At 43.7% G+C, this 19,064-nt stretch overlaps 1 protein-coding gene across 2 annotated transcripts; it reads right to left on the reverse strand.

Annotated features, from left to right (window-relative positions):
* Window positions 1–6: 6 nt before the first annotated feature.
* On the reverse strand, window positions 7–18,291 carry LOC141780315 (ankyrin repeat and fibronectin type-III domain-containing protein 1). Of its 2 annotated transcripts, XM_074655484.1 has the most exons (20): window positions 18,060–18,291; window positions 16,499–16,621; window positions 15,137–15,320; window positions 14,528–14,831; window positions 14,228–14,428; window positions 12,809–12,922; window positions 10,631–10,728; window positions 10,232–10,322; window positions 9,466–9,573; window positions 8,773–8,872; window positions 7,640–7,769; window positions 7,315–7,434; window positions 6,987–7,093; window positions 5,700–5,814; window positions 5,225–5,391; window positions 4,699–4,876; window positions 4,349–4,511; window positions 2,972–3,138; window positions 2,440–2,644; window positions 7–1,205 (listed from the first exon to the last, which is right to left on the reverse strand). In XM_074655484.1, the coding sequence occupies exons 3-20, from the start codon at window positions 15,296–15,298 to the stop codon at window positions 478–480; spliced, it is 3,258 nt and encodes a 1,085-aa protein (XP_074511585.1). In that variant the 5' UTR covers window positions 15,299–15,320; window positions 16,499–16,621; window positions 18,060–18,291; the 3' UTR covers window positions 7–477. The 2 variants fall into 2 exon arrangements, with proteins under 2 accessions (XP_074511585.1, XP_074511584.1); XM_074655483.1 differs by lacking the exon at window positions 16,499–16,621 and having other exon boundaries at window positions 18,060–18,290.
* Window positions 18,292–19,064: the final 773 nt, after the last annotated feature.

Raw genomic sequence — 19,064 nt, forward strand, 5'->3', positions numbered from 1 at the left:
CTTGGAAAAAGGAGCCCCCTATCTGTCCTAAGGATTTATTAGTTTTTGACACTGGGAAAGTGGGAAAAACAGTAAAATTCCCCTGAAAGACCTATGATCTTTTGATAACTAATGTAATATGTTTTCACTTCTATTCACTGAGCCTTCCACTGAAAGTGTTTGGAGCCCCCTGGGGAGGCCCACCTCACACTTTGAAAACCTCTGCTCTAATGGACTGAACTTTAGAAAAGAGAAACTACAGGCCCAGATATGTGCAAACAACATAGATCGTGTGTTAGATGAAGTTGTATCTATCTCTTGTATGTTCCTTGAATTTTCCTCCACAGTAGTTAATATTAACTAGGCAGTTGGACACTGATTGACAAAGAAGAAAATGTCATTTCCAAGCCCCAAAAACTGTAAATCAACTGTGCTGCAGCCTACTGATTTGGTTTTAAATTGACACAAGGTGGAAGCAGGCTGGTGCTTGAGTCAATATCAGGATGAACTGTCGGCGGGTCTGTCCCACCCCACCTGGTTTCTCAATGGAAAGGACGCTTTCTTGCTGGGACCCTGCTGAGTCTCTGTATCCTCTGGAGGAAAATCCCAGCTCAGAACAGGCACGTCACCACCTGTGGCGTTCACTGTGGCGAGAGAGGCAGACATGTCTGTGTTCTCACAGTGCGTCTCTCTCACTGTACTGTTGCTGTTACAGTGCAGGCTGGGCTGTGACAGACATCCAGCTGAGTTCTCCAAGTCAAAGAAGGTGTTGCTTTCACCGATCCCAAATCCAAAGCTCTCTAGCATATCCATTACTGACGGTGTAGACGGGCCACTGGGGGTCTCCTCCTCAATAAGACTCAGCGTGGGCAAGATGTCCACCAGCTCTGCCATCTCCATCGGCCGGATTACCTCAGTGATGCTGGGAGGAAAGTCCTGTTCCTCGCTGTAGGACTCCTGTGTGTCCAAAACTGTGAACCCCCCTTCAAACTGTGCAACAGCACCAGGCTCTAGTCCAGATTCGAGCAAAGCGCTTGCACATCCCAATTCTGACGGGCCGATGGCGGTCAAGTCCACAGTTGACTGGGCGGTGATGTCTACGGGGTATCCTCCCTTCACGACGCCCTCCAATAACAGCGTGGCCTCTTCAGGGACAGCCAGGATTCCTGATGTAGCGGCGATCTCGGCAGAGACGACATTTGGTGGAGTCGCACTGACTAAACACTCTGAAAGGGAAATGGGAAGACAAAAAGAAATTAAAATCTTAAAGAGGATCTATTATGCTTTTGTGCTTTTTCCCTTTCCTTTCCGTGTGTAAAAGGTCTGCAAAGTTACAAAGCCCAAAGTCCATGCTAAAGGGAGTTCAGCTTTGTTTATACTCGCGCACGACACCGTGGCGCGGGCCTCCGTAGATGCATATGGGCATGCACAGAGGCATTTATGCTCAGCGTGTTGTTCGTTGCAGTATGCTCCAAAATGCCAGAGGGCGTAGAAACAAAATATTCTGTGGATAAGTAAGAAGTCAATGAGTGATACCTGAAAGGAAAGTAGGCTGCCTGGCAACAGTAGTGAACACCGACGTACCGCCAAATATTGCATTTGTGAACTGTAATTATTACTGTCGCTTACCTCAAAGTCAAAATTATTTTCCGTCTCTCAGTGCTTCCCCTCGGGTCGCCACTCTTTCCATGAGGCCTTTTTTTTTTTTTTGCTTTGACAAAACGATCTCTCATATATTTTCCCAGCCTGCAGCAAAAAGCCTCTTCTTGTGTGTTGCCTATTGCTTTCCAAGAATTTAATGACATGTGACTGTCTGTACAGGCAAAAACCTGCTCGACCAGTCTTCCTTCGAAGGCGTCCATGTCGAAATGAAATGCGCAACGCGCGCAGTGGGTGCGTAGTTACAAAAATTCAGAGGTGCATGAACATGCAGCGCGACAATTTGTGGAGCATTCACACACCACGAGAAAGCCGTGATGACGTAATTTTCTGCTGCATGCACCTCGCGCCTGCTTCACTATGGTGAGCATAAACCCCGCTTTACTCTCCCCCACAGAAACAATGCCACGGAACTGCCTGAAACGCTTTGCTTGAAGTCCCGCCGTTTCTTCTGTAACATGGTGATGTCACCAAGTAACACATTTGCATAATACATGCCTAGCAGCTAGTTTGGCATACCCTCAAACAAAGCTAGTTAGAGCGGAGCTGGAGCGGAGTCCAGAGCATTTCAGACAGAGGGTGAAAAGAAATGCCGATGCACAGCCGGTAGGAGAAAAATAAAGCATTATTTGAACATTAAAGCATGTAAACAAGTTCTACTAGAAATCCAAAATACAAGTATGCACCTGAAAATGAGCATAATATAACCAACTATTGGGACAATGGGGCTGTCTCAATCCTGTAAATGGTGCTGGAATATCATTTGATACGTGCTTATCTACACCCACATCATCATCGTACCTGCGATGGCTCTCTGTGCTTGTATCCGATGGGGCCACGTCAGTCTGGCGGTCAAGCTCTCCTCCTCTTCCTCACCGTCGGGGCGCGGCGGCGGGTCTCCTCCCATCACCAAGCCCAGAGGCACCGCCCCCACCCACTGCTTTGACCGAACGCACTGCAGGCAGTCCATAATCCAGCGGGCATTCCTCCACACCACATCCAAACGCTGAAGAAACCGGAAAATAAAGGGCAACAGAGAAACTGTGAGTTGAATTAGCTAAAGTCCAACCAAATTCACATTTAGTCATCCTTTTTATAGTCAAAAAATATGTCTACAACACATGTCCTCCTGGTGATTAAGTGAAATTTTCAAAAATACAATATATTTGGGCTGCTATATTTGATCAAATACACTGATGGGTCGAGTAAAGCCCTTCAATTCCTTTTATTTTCCCTCATTAAACCCATATGAATCACAGAAGAAGAGATGTATAAAAAGAAAAGCAGACAAAAAAGATTTTTTCCGCTTATGTTTCTGCTTTCATGATCTTACATGGGAAAGCTCAGTGATGTGGTTCAGGCGCTCTCGGGCTTCCTGTACTTCCTTGGTGTCCAGCGCCTCCCGCAGAGCCTGCTGGGCCAGATGAGTGTCCACCTCCATCCTCACCCAGGCCTGGCAGTACTGGGACAGGAAGTCCCGTTCATACGTCCAAAAGTGAACTGGTGATGAGAGGAAAGACAAATCACTACATTAAAGCAGAGAGAGAGAGAGGGAGAGAGAGAGAGAGAAAGCCTCAGAGCTCATTAGTGCTCTTTATCAAACCTTTAGCGTGGGAATTTACCAGAAGGGTCAAAAGAAAAGATGGATTTAAATTAGAGACACTAAAGTATGGATGAAAAGGAGGATCAAAGGCCTAATTAGATCAGGAAAAACAAAAGAAGTGACTTATCTTCAAAAGACCAAAAGATCAAATACTGTACCTCAGTGTGCTTTACACATATTATACAACCAAATTGGCAACTATTGAAATGCATTGCATGGCTTATCTTTTGGGGGTATCTAAAATTCTTTACTTTAGTTCCTTTGAAGATGAGACAATTTTATTGATCTTAATGAGATAAAATGAAAAGACTTCTGCCACTTTGTTTTTATGTGATGCTTCTATTTTTCTCAACTTAAAGAGGACCTATTATGCTTATTTTCAGGTGCATACTCGTATTTTGGGTTTCTACGAGAACATGTTTACATGCTTTGATGTTCAAAGAACGCTTTATTTTTCTCATACCAGCTGTGCTGCTGCACCTCTTTTCACCTTCTGTCTGAAACGCTCCGTTTGAGCTCCTGCCCTGCCCCCTCCCGAAAAGCCCAGTCTGCTTTGGTCAGCTGGCCCACTCTGTTGTGATTGGTCAACTGAACCAAACTCTTCAGACTCCGCTCCAGCTCTGCTCTAACTAGCTTTGTCTGAGGGCGTGCCAAACTAGCTGCTAGGCAGGTATTATGCAAATGTGTTACTTGGTGAAATCACCACGTTACGGAAGAAAAGGCGGGACTTCAATCAAGGCGTTTTAGGCAGTTCAGGAGCAGAGTTTCTGTGGGGGACAGGAACTCCTTTTGGTGTGGACTTTGGACTTTTGAACTTTGCAGACCTTTTACATGCACAAAAAACTATATAACACACTAAAGGAGAGGGGGAAAGCACAAAAGCATAATAGGTCACCTTTAAACGGGGCCCAGGACTCCATGCTGTTCTTAGTAAAAGAAGGTTACCCTGCCATTATCATATCCTCAAGGTCCACAGTGGTCCCAGTTTGATGAATCACAGTTTTTTATGCTTTAGCCTAGCTCCCCCTTGTTGTTTAGGCTCTCTCGCTCTCAGCACTGCAGCACTCCCGTATCGATGAACTTGTGCGACTATAGTTCTCCACCTACCCAGCTCAAAGATCTGCAGGGGCATGGTGAGCCCCGGCTCTTTGGTCCCCACCAGAGGCCAGTAGCTGGAGCTGAAGTCCTCACTGGGAGGCAGCAGCAGCAGCATGGACATCTTGTCTCCAAACTGCAGCAGCTCCCGGGTGTACACACCATACTGGTACGCCTGGCACAGACACACAAATATGTCCAAATGTAATGAAAACCTGTTAATGTTGAACTGAACTTCAATAATGCCTGCATTCGTTTTACCCACTGGACTGCCAGTGTAATGGTAGAATAGTATAAATTCAGACACAGAATAATCTTCTCCTTTCTGAACAATTCTTCACATCATTGAACCTTTTTTTTACCCTGTAGAGGGGGATGTTGAGCTTCGTCAGGAGATGTGTGATTGCCGCTCTCAGAGACATGACGAACTCCACCAGCCCGCTGCTCTCCATCACGCTCTCGTCCTCGCCGCTCAACAGGTCGGGAACGCTGTCATTGGCTGCGGTGTAAACGTGACTCTGAAGCCATTCCCACTCCTCTCTGTCACACAATGATGATGCAGTTAACAAAACACTGCTGTAAAAGGCATATTAAGTAAGCAGGGTTAGTAGCTTTGCATGTTGTGGCCCATTAACTACTAATTGCATATACTCTATGTTCAGGCAGACCAGTTTCCAAAGCAATTCTCACATTTTTGGATTGATTTAATGTGATATTGTTGTAAAGGTGACGCAGTTGCAAGCAGGGGCCACATTTGAAATATCATTTTTAAAGCATTTGGATTTTGTGGTATGGTATGCTTTGGAAAATGCTCAGCAAAAATAAAGTATGTTGAGCTCCAATATGGGCCTTGCTGGCTCAGTAAATCACACGTTCAGACTGCGTTACCTGGAGACGTGGGCGTTGTGCCGGACCCGTGTGTGGCAGAGGACATTGGGTAGCCTCTGGGGCACCAGCACCCTGATCTGCTCCACTGAGCTGCACAGTTTCAGGATGCCCACGTACAGACCCGGCTTGGCCAACTGAATGCTGTGCCTGTGGAGGGATAGTTTCTCCTGGAGAACAAAGACGAACAGGCAAGGCGTCGGGGATTTTAGGAGATGTTAATAGGATGTAGTGTTTAGATGCAGTGTCTAATTTTGTTTTTAATTTGTTTTGGGCTTGCTAGATTAATTCCATTGCATTTTCTGGGTTATTTGAGTTGCACAAAAGAGGAAAACATGGCTCAATGATCAAGTCAGGAAAGTCAATATACACTTAATCACTACACACTCAGTGCTCAATACATTCTGCTGCACATATCTACTGCTCTACGACTTTTTCTATGTGTCTCTCTTTCACACAGACACAAAACCAGGTTCACCTTGAGCTGGTCATAAAGCATGTCCATGGCGGTGGGCTCCGGCAGCAGAGGAGTTCTGCTGCGGTTCTTCTCCAGGCGAGCCAGGGGCATCCAGTGGAGCGGAGGGTCAGGAGGGCTTGGAGCAATGCAGGCAAGAAAACGGTAAATATGAAATGCAACCACATGGAACCACCAATGAAAACTCAGTTTGATTAATTCATATTAGTTTAATAAAGCAAGTATAACACAACCAACAGATATCCTGAAAACATCATTATGCATTTGTGCTAAGCAAGCCCAGACTGCTGATTGATTAGGCTATTATCTCCGTTAGGCAAGGGAGATTCTTATTTGGGTGATTGATAAAGTCTGATTTAAAATTCAATGCGGTGAAAATGTTTAGGCAGCTGAGTGGTGAGTTGGGGACTGTCCTTCAAACAGAAGACTGAAGTTAAAGGGGACATGCTCTGATTGATTGGCTTGCGAGAAAAAGATGGTGCACCTTTGCAAAGGTAGTAAGCTGTGGGTGCAGAAACTCAAGACTTGTTCACACTAAAAGATTTTTCAAATCTTAACAGATGTTGAAAATGTGAGAGACCCCACACATAACAACATGTAATGATACATTTAACAGTTTTCTTCCTATAGTGTGTGCTGAGCAACGATTTGGCCAAAACAGCACACCATACACTAACAGATTCCACTCACGAACAACAAGAGTCCCGACTAAAAACGGAACTCTCGCGATCAAACGTGACTTTAGTGTAAACACACATGGTGGACGATGAGCAGGAAGAATTAGAGATGTTAGTTTGTGCACTACTTTGTACTGAAAGTTAACAAAGAATGGATGGATGAAGTCATGGAGACACGTTAACACTCACTCGTGTTGCCACAAATCAACAAGTTGGTCCTCCATTTCTGAGTCCATCTTACTACACTTTATGCTTCGCGTTTTGCATTAGCCGCGGCCGCCATGACGACGGTGGTTGTCCTCCCTCTTCATTGGCTATCGTTCTTTCCCACGTGACGGCATCATTAGCTGTCCTCGGGGTTCCCCACATACAACAGGATATCCGATCGTAAATATTGAACATGTTTAACATTTACGATTTGAAATCGGTGCGGTTACCCACAGTTTGTGGGTAAGTAGACACACTCCAGATACCCAAATGTATGAAAACAAGCACTGAAAAAGTGGGTTTTTCATGATATGCCCCCTTTAAAGTCTCGTTCAATGCTCTTTGTAGGAGACACAACAATAGTCTGACAGGGATTAACAGAATGTAACAAAAGACTCCTTCTCACCTGGGCGATTTTGGAAACTCCTTCAGAGTCACTAGTAAGACGTTTCCCTGCCGGTCTTTCAGAGGTTCGTAGTACACCTGGCCCAGGTCCATTGTTCCCAGGGAAGACTGAAGGCAGAGAAAGGTTGACATGTAAAACGGAAACATGCACATGAATAAATATGGGAATATAAAGGATTAATGCAGTGAAGAAGGTTCTGGGGGTATCGGGAAGCGAGGCACCAGTGAGAAGAGAAAGGAGGAAGAAGAGATATTAAGAGGTAATCAAAATAGCAATTAACCCATTTTGATGCCTCTCATCGGGCTGAGTGCACGGTTTAACTTCCTACCTGCAGCTGGGAAACAGCTCTTAAAATGTTGTGCCTGTTCTGAAGGAGGGAGGAGGGCGATGAATGAGCAGAGGAAAGGGCCTGCTGGAGCCAGGGAACTTGCTGCCATGCACAGGACAACTATAAGAAAAAAAAATCAATTTTTAACACACAGAAAACTCCATAGCCTTCATTCTAAATAATTAAATTTGTAGAATCGATAAATAACACAATGGAAGTCTTGTGTGTTCGATTACGAGAACAATTAATTGACTACGCGTGTATTAACTTACAAGTTACCAACAGCGTTAATGTCTTATGTATATGTATTCTACTGACAGTTTACCTTGGCAAACCAGAGAAAGTCTTGGGTGATGGAGGTGGAGCAGCACTGGATCTCCACCAGTGGGATTTGATCTTCAGCGGTCACCAGGATGTTTTCCTTGTGGTAGAACACAGTAGCCAGGTACACGCCCCTAATGAGACCAATACAGGACAGACCAAATGAAATCAATTTGCACAGATCAACATGATAGTCCAAGTAAGAAACAAAATACATTAATAATCAGATCGTGCTGTTATCACTGTCAACTGTAAATAACACTTACAGTAGATGACAGTCGGTACACCCCCAGTTTGGAGAAGCAGACAGGAGTTACCGCACAGAAGCAAAGCTGGCAGCAAAACACATTTTAGCCACCTTAAAGAAATGCTCACCTAAAAAAATGGTTTAGGTGTACGCTGTATTCAGAATATTTTCACCACTTTACCTTGACTTCAGACCGTCTATGTTTCCGACGGGGAACTGAAGCTGTTGGATCCATCTATGCTCTCGCCAAAGCCACCAGACTCCATTGAAAAAAACTGTAATTTTACCTGGCAAAACGATTGACTTTGGTGAATCCGAACTAACCGAAGTCACGCAATAACACAAACAAACTAACCGATTGGGGCAGTGGTAGACCAGCAACCCGTGTTCTGTAATGTAAAATTACTGCTTTCTTTAATGGAGTCTGGTGGCTTTGGCGAGAGCATAGGTAACGGCTTAATTTCCCCGTTGGAAACATAGACTGTATAGCTGTCTCACAGCAAGGGAAACCAGCGAATACTCTAAATATAGCGTACACTTAAACTGATATTGATTTTTTTAGGTGTCTAAAATACGTTTTGCTGCCGGCCCCGTCCACAGCAGTACATTGCTTTGCTCCCGTGCAGTAACTCCCGTCTGCTTCTCCAAACTGGGGGCGTGCCGACCTTCACCTACTGTAAGTAATACACGGACTATAGATAAGTACCTCATACAACCTCACTTCAAAACACCTGAACTATCCTTTTAAGGTTATTGCACCTTATGCAAATGATGTATATGTCTGCATTCAAAAAGCATTTTCTTTCAAACCATGTTTTGAGTAATCTATGTTGTGTTCAACCACCCTGCCTCAAGGCACCGTGGGACAGGTAAGACAGATGGAGCCCTACCTCTGTAAGAGACGAACAAACTTTGTGGCGGACTGGAACAGTTGTTTGATGCCTCGAGACACAGACAGACGCTTGCTGGGACTCTGGGGCTTAGAGCTCTCTGTGGAGCGGAGGAGAGGAGGATCAGTCAGGATGAGAATCACTTTATCTGCCAAAGTACATTCACAAGCTATTTGAATGGGGGAGGGTGGTGAAACCATTTTCTCTGTTATGAAAAGAGTTGATAACAGTGCATGCTGCTGATATAAAATGGTATAAAACAGGAATACAATTCTGCCAGCATGTCAGGTCCTTACGCAACATCATAACAATTTATGTTTTGATGTCCTCAATGTTCATTATGTTTTCTGACACTTGGGAATCTCTTGATTAAGACAAGTACAACAGAAAACAAGGTCAAAACTATTGTACACCTGCGGCTTTTCAGACGGAGGGTGAAAAGAGGTATGAACATTCAAGCATGTAAATATGCTAGTAATAACCCAAAATAGTATGCGCCTGAAAATAAGCATAATAGGTCCCGTTTAATAGAAAAATAATGGAAGAATATTGGGACTTGGTGGTTCATGTTTTTTCATTGCGACTGAAAATCTAGTGAACGTGGTGATAAGTACATTTAGTTTCATGGACTCATTTGCGCTCGCTTTACAGCAACTGCAGCAAAGTTGCATCACCAGAAAGACCCGCTGTTACCTATGCAGAACCCTCTGTAATGCTGTTCTCTGGCGTCTTCCAGCAGTTTCCTCACAAGGCCCTCGTGATTTCTGAACTGCGACTTCACGCCGATGCACTCTCTCCAACCTGCGTGGGGAGAAAGAGAGAAACAAATCATTGCTTTAATTTTTACGCAATTAGGGGAAAATCATTGACGACATCAAGAACTCATTTACAAGCGACTCCTGAGTGCTGCTTTTTCCTCCTGTCTTTGTGATCAGAAGGCAAAAAAAAGATTGCATGAGAGACCATCTGTGTGCTGGGACTCGTTTCAATGCTGATTCATTCGGAGCTGCTGACGTCTCCTTTTAACGTTCAAGTTAAATTGACACCGCAACGTGTTGAATATCACTACTTTACCTAATATCACTTACTCGTGGATTTACATGAATATTTCTTGCCTTTATTCTCCATTTCGTAGCAATTTTTGCATCATTTCACAGCAAAAAGTGGAAAGTAACAGCAAGTAATGCAGTGAGAGAGAGAGTGGATGGCATGCAAGAGAGATTATGAGCCCAATTCAAACTCAAAGCACGGGTAAAAGGCCCATTGACTCACAGTGACATCTTTAATTCCACGTTTTAATAATTCATTAATCTACCAGCCGTGAGTGGATTCCACTTTTTCACATCAAGCTTGACGTCAGCCAAGTAATTTCATTACACGCGGACAGAGAGAAAAAGAATGGAGGTCTTTCAAAGTAGCAAGTCCACATTCATCAAAGTGTGCAGTTCGGTATACTCACTGGAGGGGGCAGCGCTGACTGGAGAGGAGCACTGAGGCGGGCCCCATCCTTTCACGTTGTAGCAGCTCGCTCTTACAAAGTAATGCGCTCCCTGCATTTGGAGAAGCACCAGACCGCCAAATTATCACCATGCATTAACCTTTATGAATCGTTCATTCCCGGGACAAAGAAATCGCACATCACTGTCATTATTAATTCATCTGGTTAAGTAAGGCAGTTGAGTGGGATAAGTGCTCTCTTATGGGAAGTGGTTCGGCACAGTCAGGGATGATTGGGGCGCAATGAATACAGTCTGTGTGAAGCTCTAGAGCTAATGTGTGTGTATTGTCTGCATGATTGCATATCCCTAAACCATTTTAACTATGTGTGCAGAGTGTGTGAAGGTACTGCATGACTTACCGCTGTGAGTCCCTTGATGCTATAGGATGGGTTCTTGGTCTCTGTAACCTGGGCTGAGCCAAGGACGCGTTTGAAGCTGGCTGAGGTGCTCCATTCCACTGTGAACACAAAACAAACTCAATGACAGATTATTCTCTGGCTTTACTCAAAGCCCCCCCATAGGGGAGAACTAAGGATTTGAGTGTTTACAGTTTCGGGAACTTGCTGTACCTGAGCTTAATCTAGCCTTGGCTGCGAAGTATGATGTAGCTGTAACACTAAGTAGCAAAAACAGAGGAGCCAAACGAGAGACGTAAATATAAAGCTTTTATACCCGTCAGCCTAAATGATGTGTGAGACCTTGATTATATTATTCCTATATTTAGCCATCATGTCTTGCTTCATGTTTTGATCATGCTTCCTGTATTATTAAAGGGGACATATGATGAAAAACTCACTTATTCGGTGCTTTTGCAAATACGTTTGAGTATATGGAGTGCCTACCAACACACAAACTGTAAAATAACACCAACCCAGTCCGTTTTTTGTGGGCTGCCGATCAGAAAACGTGATGCAACGAGCCATTCAGATTTGGCTCCCCTTCCTATGTCACATGCAAGCTCATTAGAATATATCGCCCACAGCTTGAGAACTACCTTTGTAAAAATGTAGGGCTGCCCCCTGAAAGTCGATCTGTCAAATCATCGTCAGTGACGAAGTGATATTCTTGAAGTCGAGCCGTCGGGTTTTTGCCTGGACCGCAGAGGGCCGGCCCTACAAACGCAAAACTGAAGTTACACGTTTGGTCGTCCGAGTGTTGGAGTTTCCTCATTTGCCTATGCTCTTTCAAAATAGAAAGGCAGAAACATTTCTTTATGCAAAAGAGCCTGTCCAGTGTGATGCGTCCAGCTCACGAAACTTGGACCAGGCTGTCAAACTAGGTGATCTAGTTCTAAAATGAAAAGAGATTCAGCAGTGGCATCGCTTATTTCTTGTTTAAAATGTTTTTAGAAGTAGATTTTGGTGGATTGTTTGGATGAAATAACAAAGTTTACGAGCAGGCCGTGTTGTTTTCCTGTTCCAACCAATCAGGGGCATTCCACGATGGGGTACGTCACCGCTTGAACGGCCAGTTGACTGCAGCAGCGCGTTCCTTAGTGTCCCGCTGGATTTAACATTATAGACATGACCACTGACTATTTGTGTAACAATTCAGCCACAAATTCCCAGACTGACCATATACTCGGTTTTGACCGGGTCTTGTTTTCTTAGAAGCTAGATCTATGAAGAACTTTGTGCTCTTGTTAACAATTTTCTGCTCTTGTAAACAAATTAATCCTAAACACATTGGTTGTATAGATATGAATGGTGACGATACAGCAAAAAAAGTCACACCCAAGCATGATAAACGAGATGGAATTCTTTTCAACATGGGTCGGGCGGTTTGCTGACATCGCCGCAGACCCCTCGCACTGAGGACAGTCCGCCCCGGTTAACAGAGCCCCGTCCCTCCCAGCAGGGAGAGAGGGCACAGCAAGCACAACTGGTGAGGTACGGGCGAGGGGTGCTGCAAAGCTCACGGCCGGAGCTGCGAGCCACCTTCACCTTTCCAAGCCGAGAGCACGGCCCTGAACCGCCGAGGTGAATCCCCCCGGACAGACGTGTGTGGACCCCACTGGTTGAGAAGTGTAAAAGTACTTTCGTTCGTTGTGAAACTGTGGTGGACCGTATTTGACTATGTTAATGTAGTTGAAATCATCACTGAGACTCAGGCCAATAGATTTTCTAATTGCCAGGTAGTCTATATGAAGGGGGAAAAAATAACAAATAGTCGAAGCATCGTATTGAACATCTAAATCTGAGTCAAATTTTAAAAAATCCGATTCGGGTACAGCCCTACAAAGGTGCACCATATTTTTCCTTGCAAGCCAATCAGGTATTTTTTGGGAGGGGGGCTTAAAGACACAGTCGCTAAAACGGAGCGTTTCAGACAGAAGGTGAATAAAGGTATATTCACAGATAGACAGTATGAGAAAAATAAAGTGTTTTTTGAACATTAAAGCATGTAAACATGTTCTAGTAGAAACCTTGAACACAAGTGTGAACCTGAAAATGAGCATGATATGTCCCCTTTAATTTGCCTCTATCCATCCTTGCATCTATAATATTATTATTAAAGTCTTGTTATTCACCACCTACCTCTGTAGCGGGTGATGAGCCCCATGTTGTCACCTTCTGGCTCTTTGATTGCCACAAACAGAGAAGATGTGCTGGTCACCAGTATGGACACATGACTGGGAGACCCTGGGAGCTCTGGGAGAAACATTTAGACAGACCAACGTTGAGCAAATATGAGCACTACTTAGTTCTGAGAGTAAATTAATACATCTACAACAACCACAGAGAATAAGTATTGTGTTATATGTATTTTCTTATCAAAACTCTCTAATAATATATATTTTTATATATAATTTCTTGATTATAAAACCTAAAGTGTTAATATTGTGCAGCAAAACAGCTATCATGCCATGCCAACTCTCAATGGACAACCACAGATTAACAATTTATTTTTGTATTTCGACAAGAATCTCGTTATCCTGGCTCTCGACCTAACCCTCTAGGGTTGCTAGTAAAATTAGAGGTTCTCCCGGTGGAGCTCTGTGTTGCCCCCAAGACACTGAACCTCTACCAGCTCTGTGGGAACTGATCTGTTGCTGCTCCTGCACTCTGACCTGCTTTTCTATGAATAGAGCCAGTGAACAGAGTTTCCCTGTAGGAATCGGCAAACTACCACAATATCGCTATTACAACCGTAACCTCAACACTAGCCCGGTTAAAGATGAATTTCTGCAGTGTGATCAAATGTAATTGTAGCACATTTATATTTTGCATTTTGAGCATTTAGCTGACACTCTTATCTGCACCAAGAATAAGAGCCGGTGCCCTTAAAATATCGCTGTGATCATAAAACGGTCAGGGAAGGGAACTGAAAGAGAAATGAAATGAGAGCTAAGTAGGCACATTGGGGGGTTATCATCACATGATTCTAATAAAAAAACATGGGAGTTTAAGCCAGGAGGAAGAGGACTTGAGCAGGTTGGTGTAGGGAAAGGAAGGCGAAGAGGCCAAATACAGCAGAACACAGGTTGCACCAAAGTCTCGGAGGTTCCTACGCATACATCCACCAGCACCAGAGTTTTTAATTTGATACAAGCAGCCGCTAGCAGCCGGTGGAGGGAGTTGAGGGCATGGGGGAGAATTTGGAAAGGTTGACGACGAGGCAGTCTGTTGAATGTTGGATGAGTTGAACGGTGCTGGAGAGACTTCCAAGAGGCCGGCTAGGCGTTACAAGAGTCCAGACAGGAAATCAGTAAAACTTAAGCGAGAGGTTGGGCTGAATACTTGATCGCTGTGGTCTTGTCAGCAGTGATGAGGGAGGTTTGTAGAGGAGAGTTAAAAGTAGTTCTACCTTGTTGAGATTGAGTTTGAAGAGGGCAGAAATAAAATACGAGAATGCAAGAATACCATTATTTCTAGAAAGAGAGGACTGAGAGGGACTGTGACCTAGTTTGTGTCCCAAGCTGTGCTTCAAGGAAATGTCACAAGCTGACCACTGACCTGTGCTGTGGAAGTTCTGTCTCATCCGGCAGTACAGTTGCAGCCGGAGGCTCCAGAGACGGATGTGTCTGTGGACGTCGGCCTGTGCCTGAGGCCCTGCCCCCGCCTTCCTCAGTAGCTCCTTCTTCCTCTCCTCCACCTGTTTGCCCGCCAGTGCCACCAGAGCGTCCAGCTTGAGCGCCCACTCCGCTGGTCGGCACACTGGGAGGAGACAGAAAGACGGAGAGGACGGATTCTGAATATGATTTGCATTGAATTATCCACTTCCAACATCATTTTATGATATTTTAAAGGACTTACAAACAGGGTTATGTCTGGCTCCCGCCTTTGTCAACACGTGGAGCAGAGGGGAATTGTGGGTAAGGGCGGCAACGTCCAGGGGGACCAGGCCCTGTTCGCTCACCCTGTTCACCCCCTTCTCCCTCTCTCTCTCCCAGTCCTTCTCCTTCTTCTCCCCCCCTCTCTCCCACATGCTTCCTCCTCCACCTCCTCCTCCTCCTCCACCTCCTCCTCCTCCTCCTCCACAGTTGGTGTTGTCTCTGGACAGCAGGCTCTGCACGGCCAAAGTGTCCTCGTTCTCCACTGCATCCCACAGGGTCTTGTACTAACGGGTAGCAGGGAGGGAGGGAGACAGAAGGAGAGAGTTCACATCGAGAAAGAGATTTATTTTATGGGATGGAATGAGTTGTTGTGCAAAGAAAAGAGGCAGTGGACGAGACACACAGGACACATAAATCAAATCATAAATCAGAGCAGCGGTCTCGCCTGGGATAATGTATCCACAGTGACACGGAGTCAGCATGTAATGTCAAAATAAGATCTCGTAATTAAAACAAAAAGAACCAGAGGACAGGAAAGCATTTCAGCCAAAGTGACCCCCCTCAAAATGATGACGCCCACATCTCTTACAGCATCTGCAGACTTGCTGAGGTGTTTGGGCGCGTCCGTTTCCGTAGCAACAGATGACTCTCCGCCCCTGAGTCGGACGGACAGGTTTCTGTAGATGCGTTTGGCCGAGACGGGGCCCAGCGAGCGGCGGCGCTGGACTTGGTTCCTCATGGATACAGACATGACAGGAGAGGAGAGGAGATAGCTGCAGAGAAAGAAGAAGAGATAGTGAGCGGTGTGACGGATCGGTTAGTTCATGGAGGGAAAGATTATCAACCCAAACCTAAGAGCCATATAGAGAGGGAAGACGTGACGAGTAAAGTGGCATTTCAAATAGAAAAAAAAGAGGAATGAGAAAAGGTGAAAGTCATTAGAAACCTGGGGGAGTGTACAGCAGCCTGGAATGAAGTGAGAAATAAAAAGAGAGGGCGGGGGGAGAGAAAAACAATATACAGTCAGTGGCTCACACAGATTCTTCTACAGTTAAAGGCAATTTTCTGCCGACTTGACGGGTGAGTATAGGCTGAAGCCGAGTAGTGCTGCTGTGTGGGCGGATAAATGGATAAAAGTTACAAAGCCTGTACACAGTAGCTGAGAAATGCCTTGAAGCATTCGTCTTTGTGCCTCTTACTATTCTCCCTTTTGTTCCTCTGTTACTCGCTATTATGTGACACGGGGTTTTATTCGCTGTGAATGGAGTCCCTCGGCCCACGAAGCAACCGACCCATCAATCTAATTAACTAAAGAAAAGCAATCTCATGCAGAAGAGACGGAATTCTTTCCTTATAATAAATATGAATCTCCTCGTATCATCTGCTTGAAGATAAAGATCCATCATCACCACTACAGTAATGATGGTTCATTATCAATTCCATCGTCTTTTTCATTGTTACAATCAGTCACTTTAGAGCCTGAAAATGTATCTTACAATTCTTTTTTTCAACACTTTGGAGCAAAACGCAGTCTGGCATAGTTCTCCCCCCCCCCCCCCCCCCCCCCCTTCCTCCCTCTTCAGTCAGCACGTCTTCTCTTACATTTGTCACTGTCTTTCTTCTCATTCCCTCTTTCTCTCTTTCACGTCGCTTCGGTTTACGTCAGGCCCCGAGCATTCAGATCTGAAGAGCATCTTTGGAAAATCTCAAACTCTATCCTCTCTGTCATCACTCTCTCTCTCTCTCTCATCATCACTTCCCCTACTAAAGAAAAGCCTCAAATTTCAGTGTTTTTTTGTTTTTTTTGTTTAGCCTCTATCAAGTAAAGTCCTGTGCTGAGTAGTCTACTGTCCTTGTGTGAAAGTGAATACTCCCCTGGTTGGTGCGATCTGAGGACAGAAGATGAGAGCTCTGGTCACAGTGACGCCACATGTCCTCAGTGACACATTACCTTCTACCTTCCTGTGTGAGTCACCGGCTCACACAGTACCTGCACTGTCTATATGTGGGGATGCTGGCGCTGTTATTGGTTCCCCTGTTTGTTTATTATGTCTTGCATCAGATGTGGAAAGTGCTGATGGAACAGTTGAGAGAGGAGATTAGCTTTTGTCTGTTTTTGAGGCAGCACAAAGATAAGACAAGGAAAAAAACACCTGTGAGGAGAGGAAAAAAACCTGTTTGCAAACTGTGCCGGCTGAGAGAACATCAGTTATGTGAGCAGGGTCGCGTTACTCCGAGGTTAAAACAAACCTATGCTGAGCCATGAACAGGCGCGCACACACACACACAATGGATTCATTGTGGCTTTGTAGCATGTCAGTACCTCAGGTTGTGGTGATGTTGGTTTTTTATCTCACTGTGGCCCACGCGCTGAGACTAAAGTATGCTGCATGTTTGCTTTCTGTTTTGTCAGTTTGTTGAATGCTGAAGTTCAGATGTGCATGGAAACATCTGATGACTAATATTTATAATCCCACAGGAAGTAATGCAGTATACATTCATTTGTGCAAATAAACCACAGAGGACATCATCGCCTTCAAGGGTCATCATACTTTGTTTCCACAAATGCATCTTGTACACTGTAGTTATGAGTCTTGTAGATTATTAAGGGACACACATTGCAACAGGGAAAATTAAGTCAACATTAAGGCTGCAACTAACGGATTATTTTCATTCTTGATTAATCGATTAGTTGTTTGGTGTATGAAATGTCAGAAAATGTTGAAAAATGTGATTCCCAAAGCCCAAGATGACGTTCTCAAATGTCTGGTTTTGTCCACATCTCAGAGATAGTCAGTTTACTAGTAAGCTGTCATAGAGGAGTAAAGAAACAAGAAAATATTCACATTTAAGAAGCTGGAATCAGAAAATATTGACTTTTTTCTTAAAAAAAATTACTCATCGATTAAAATAGTTGGTGATTAATTTTAATAGTTGACAACTAATCGATTAATTGATTAATCGTTGCAGCTCTAGTCAACATAAAAGCAGCAGAAAGAACAGCAGAACAGCAGGCAATGAATGTTTCAGCAGGCCAGGTTGTACTGTATGACATTTGTCAATTTATTTGTCAATCGCTTGTAAAGCACTTTGAAGTGAGTATATATAAATATAGTATAAATAAATATTTGATTGATTGATTGAGGTTAATGACAAACTACAGCCTAACTCATAACAACAAGTTGATATAGGATACTTTTAATTAAAATTACAATACACTATGAAAAAGAAGCATTTTTTTTAAATGCTATAATAATTTTTATCCTACAGTAGGTTAATCCTATCAAAGGAATGCCATACAGATACTACTGTAGCTATTACACTGTTGCATACAAATCTTTATGTCAGAAAATAGACACTGTAGACTAACAACAGCACGTGGAAAAATACCATAAAGTATCATAAGTCCATAGTTAATAGTATGGCACCGAATGGAGCGATGAGGTCCATGCATGTGGACAAGTATGAACTTTAAGTAGCTTAATATTCGTTAAATGTTTTTCTTTTCTTACCGTAAGTCGTTACTTTCACTTCAACCGGCCTGTTCTCCAACGCTGCAGCGGGACTTCCACATGTTCTTAGTATTGTTTTAGTAAATGACCGCCTGTTGGTCAGATATCAGACATAATCCATCGGACCGACTTGAGGAGTTTTCACCTCTGAGGGTGAAGAGCACCTGAACGTTACACCACAGTGAGAGACTGCTGCTTCACACACACACAAAACACACGCACACGCACACACGCACACAAAACACACGCACACACACACACACACACACGTCTTCCTTGTTCCGCCCTCTTCCTACTTTATCTCATTTAATTTCTCAGAACCAAACTTTTTAAAATAACTAAAAGAAGAAGTTCGGTCTAATATAAATAGTGAACTGATGGGCTCCAGTATTTTTTTCTTATTATTAATAATAATAATAATAATAATAATAATAATAATGATAATAATAATCCAGGATTTTATAGCCACAGTTTGGTTTACAGATTTGATGTCATTTTAAAATGCATGATGGGATATTTTAAGTGTTGTATTAACAGTGAATGCAGGACTAGCTATTGTTTCTGGGGAGCAGAGTATGGAGGACCAAAAGAGTCACGGAAATAGTAATAAAGCCTTTAATTGATTAATAACTAATTGTACAATAAAAATAAATTTGTTTACAAATATACGTATTAATCTATGAATAAATGGACTAAATTACAAAGTAATCATTATTTGACATTTTAATGGGTAATAAAAAGAAGAATTATAAAAATAATTTACAAATGAAATAACAAACACGGTCCTGCAATATTTTTGTCAGTCTCTACAGCAGTTAAATATGTAGCCTACAGGCTTACCATATGCATAGTTGTCATAATTGTCTCTGTTGCAGCCACGTGACCTGTAAATGTCGTTGTCACTGGAAACAGCACGTTACGAAGACGTGAGTGATTGTGTGACACAGTGTGGGTTGGTGACTGGAAAAAAGGTATAGAGCTATATTTAGGTTAGCTCAACTCCCC

The sequence above is a fragment of the Sebastes fasciatus genome, chromosome 13, assembly GCF_043250625.1.
Source record: "Sebastes fasciatus isolate fSebFas1 chromosome 13, fSebFas1.pri, whole genome shotgun sequence".
NCBI lineage: Eukaryota > Metazoa > Chordata > Actinopteri > Perciformes > Sebastidae > Sebastes > Sebastes fasciatus.

Bases quoted from the DNA above. Each gene is read 5' to 3' on its own strand.
- LOC141780315 (XM_074655484.1), bottom strand. From the start codon at position 15,298: ATGTCTGTATCCATGAGGAACCAAGTCCAGCGCCGCCGCTCGCTGGGC. The intron at 8,873-9,465 runs GTAACAGCGGGT...TCCGCTCCACAG, and splicing joins TTACAGAGGGTTCTGCATAG to AGAGCTCTAAGCCCCAGAGT. The intron at 3,139-4,348 runs GTAGGTGGAGAA...TCTCATCACCAG, and splicing joins CCTGCAGATCTTTGAGCTGG to TTCACTTTTGGACGTATGAA.